This window comes from Cardiocondyla obscurior, linkage group LG17 (genome assembly GCF_019399895.1).
Source record: "Cardiocondyla obscurior isolate alpha-2009 linkage group LG17, Cobs3.1, whole genome shotgun sequence".
In the NCBI taxonomy this organism is placed as follows: Eukaryota; Metazoa; Arthropoda; class Insecta; order Hymenoptera; family Formicidae; genus Cardiocondyla; species Cardiocondyla obscurior.
In genome coordinates, this window is record NC_091880.1 from 4,947,390 (window position 1) to 4,949,209 (window position 1,820).

At 29.8% G+C, this 1,820-nt stretch overlaps 1 protein-coding gene across 1 annotated transcript; it reads right to left on the bottom strand.

The window, feature by feature from the left end:
• Positions 1-845: 845 nt before the first annotated feature.
• On the bottom strand, positions 846-1,443 carry LOC139109432 (zinc finger CCCH domain-containing protein 10-like). The gene is made up of 2 exons (XM_070668484.1): positions 1,422-1,443; positions 846-1,330 (listed from the first exon to the last, which is right to left on the bottom strand). The coding sequence occupies exons 1-2, from the start codon at positions 1,441-1,443 to the stop codon at positions 846-848; spliced, it is 507 nt and encodes a 168-aa protein (XP_070524585.1).
• Positions 1,444-1,820: the final 377 nt, after the last annotated feature.

A 1,820-nucleotide genomic window follows, 5' to 3' on the forward strand; every position in this document is an offset into this window, starting at 1 on the left:
GGACGCCAAAAAAATTTTTTAGTTTATAAGTTTAGGTTAAGTTTAAGTTAAGTTAAGTTTCATTTTTTATTATTTTCATTTTTTATTTTTTATTTTTTATTTTTTATTAATACATTTTTAGTTTATAAGTTTAGGTTAAGTTATATTTAATATTTTATTTTTATTATTTTTGTATTCTTTTCTTTTCTTTTTATATATTTATTTTTATATTTTATATTATATATTCATTTTGTATTATATTTTTATTTTTTGTATTATATTTTCATTTTTTGTATTATATTTTCATTTTTTATTATTAATATATTTTATACATAAGAAATAAAATATGTTTTTTAATATAATATTTTCAATCTTATTTAATACCATATACCAATTTTTATTTTCTTTATATATTTATTTTATATTATATAGTCACTTTTATGTATTCATTTTTTTTTTTTTTTAATTATATTTTAAAGTAATTGTACACAAGTTTATTAGTTGTAAGTTTTTTAATCATTAAAATATATTTTATACATAAGAAATAAAATATGTTTTTAATATAATATTTTCAATTTTATTTAATACCAAAAAAAAACTTATCATACAAACATAAAAATTCAATTAAATTAAAAATTAAATTAAAAATAATACAAGTATAAAAAAAAACATAATCATAAAAATACATAAAATTACATTAAAAATTACATTAAAAATTACATTAAAAATACCTTTAAAATTACATTAAATACAATCAACGCAAAAACGACAGAAGCAACTACAATAAACGCAAAACGACATAAGCAAAACAACATAAGTAAAACAACATAAGCAAAAATACAATATACGCAAAAAAACAACATAAGCTAATGCAACTGCTCATAGCTGGCGACGGATCGGCATACCGGGCACACAACCGTAAGCATAGTGTACGGACGCGGGGGGCCTTGACACTTCAGGGCACACGTGTAGCAATACACGTGCCCGCAACTGGACGCCCCGAACGTGTCCAACACAATTTCGCCGCAGCACACTATACACTCAAGTTTTTCGTCGTGCTCGATATGCCGACGTTGGCAGTCCGTCCTGTTGCACCTGCCGGCCTTATAGTCCCCGCAGATGATGGAATTCTGCAGGGTGCGTCCAACTTCGTACCGCAACTTCTCTGATGTTAGGCCGGTAGTCTCGTAACGAGCCTGCTCCACGCTCGTTACGTGCAAAAATTTGCATTGCGCGTTTGTACACTTCTTGTTTTGGTAATTGAAACAATACCTGTAAGGGTGCACAAACGCGCAATAACTGTTAGAGCAGGCTCCTCGCTGGAAGTCGCGGCAGAGCTGTTGTTTTTGAGCTAAAAACATAAAAATACATATTATATATCATTTTATAACAGATTAAATTATTTTTCTAAATTGTATTATAAATTCTATTATAATACATACCTGGTTCCCCAAAATATGCCATTTTTACTACAAGTTTTCTTCACTGTTCTCGACTGTCTTTGAAAAAGAGCTCCTGCACGTACAGATGCGAGACTGAGAATGAGGCATGGTCACATCGTCGTCGTCGTCGTCGTCGTTCTCATCAATAAACAAAGAAAATAGACGCCGGGCCAACGAAAACGAAACGTGATACAAAAGATTCCAGACGCCAAAGATTTTTGTCGCATAGGCGTGTAGAAAGAATCGTTTATATCTAACGAAGGCATCTTGAAACGATTACTAGAAAAGAATGAACGACACTTGACCAAGAGAAAAACGCAAAAAGATTTTTTTACAACGTTTGAAGCCCATACAAACGCAAAAGATTTTTTTGACCACAGGGGTATATAGAAAAGAATC

Excerpts from the sequence above, each read along its gene's own strand:
- LOC139109432 (XM_070668484.1), bottom strand. The coding sequence starts at position 1,443 with ATGGCATATTTTGGGGAACCAG. Across the intron at positions 1,331-1,421 it reads GGCATATTTTGGGGAACCAG|CTCAAAAACAACAGCTCTGC; the intron begins GTATGTATTATA and ends TTATGTTTTTAG.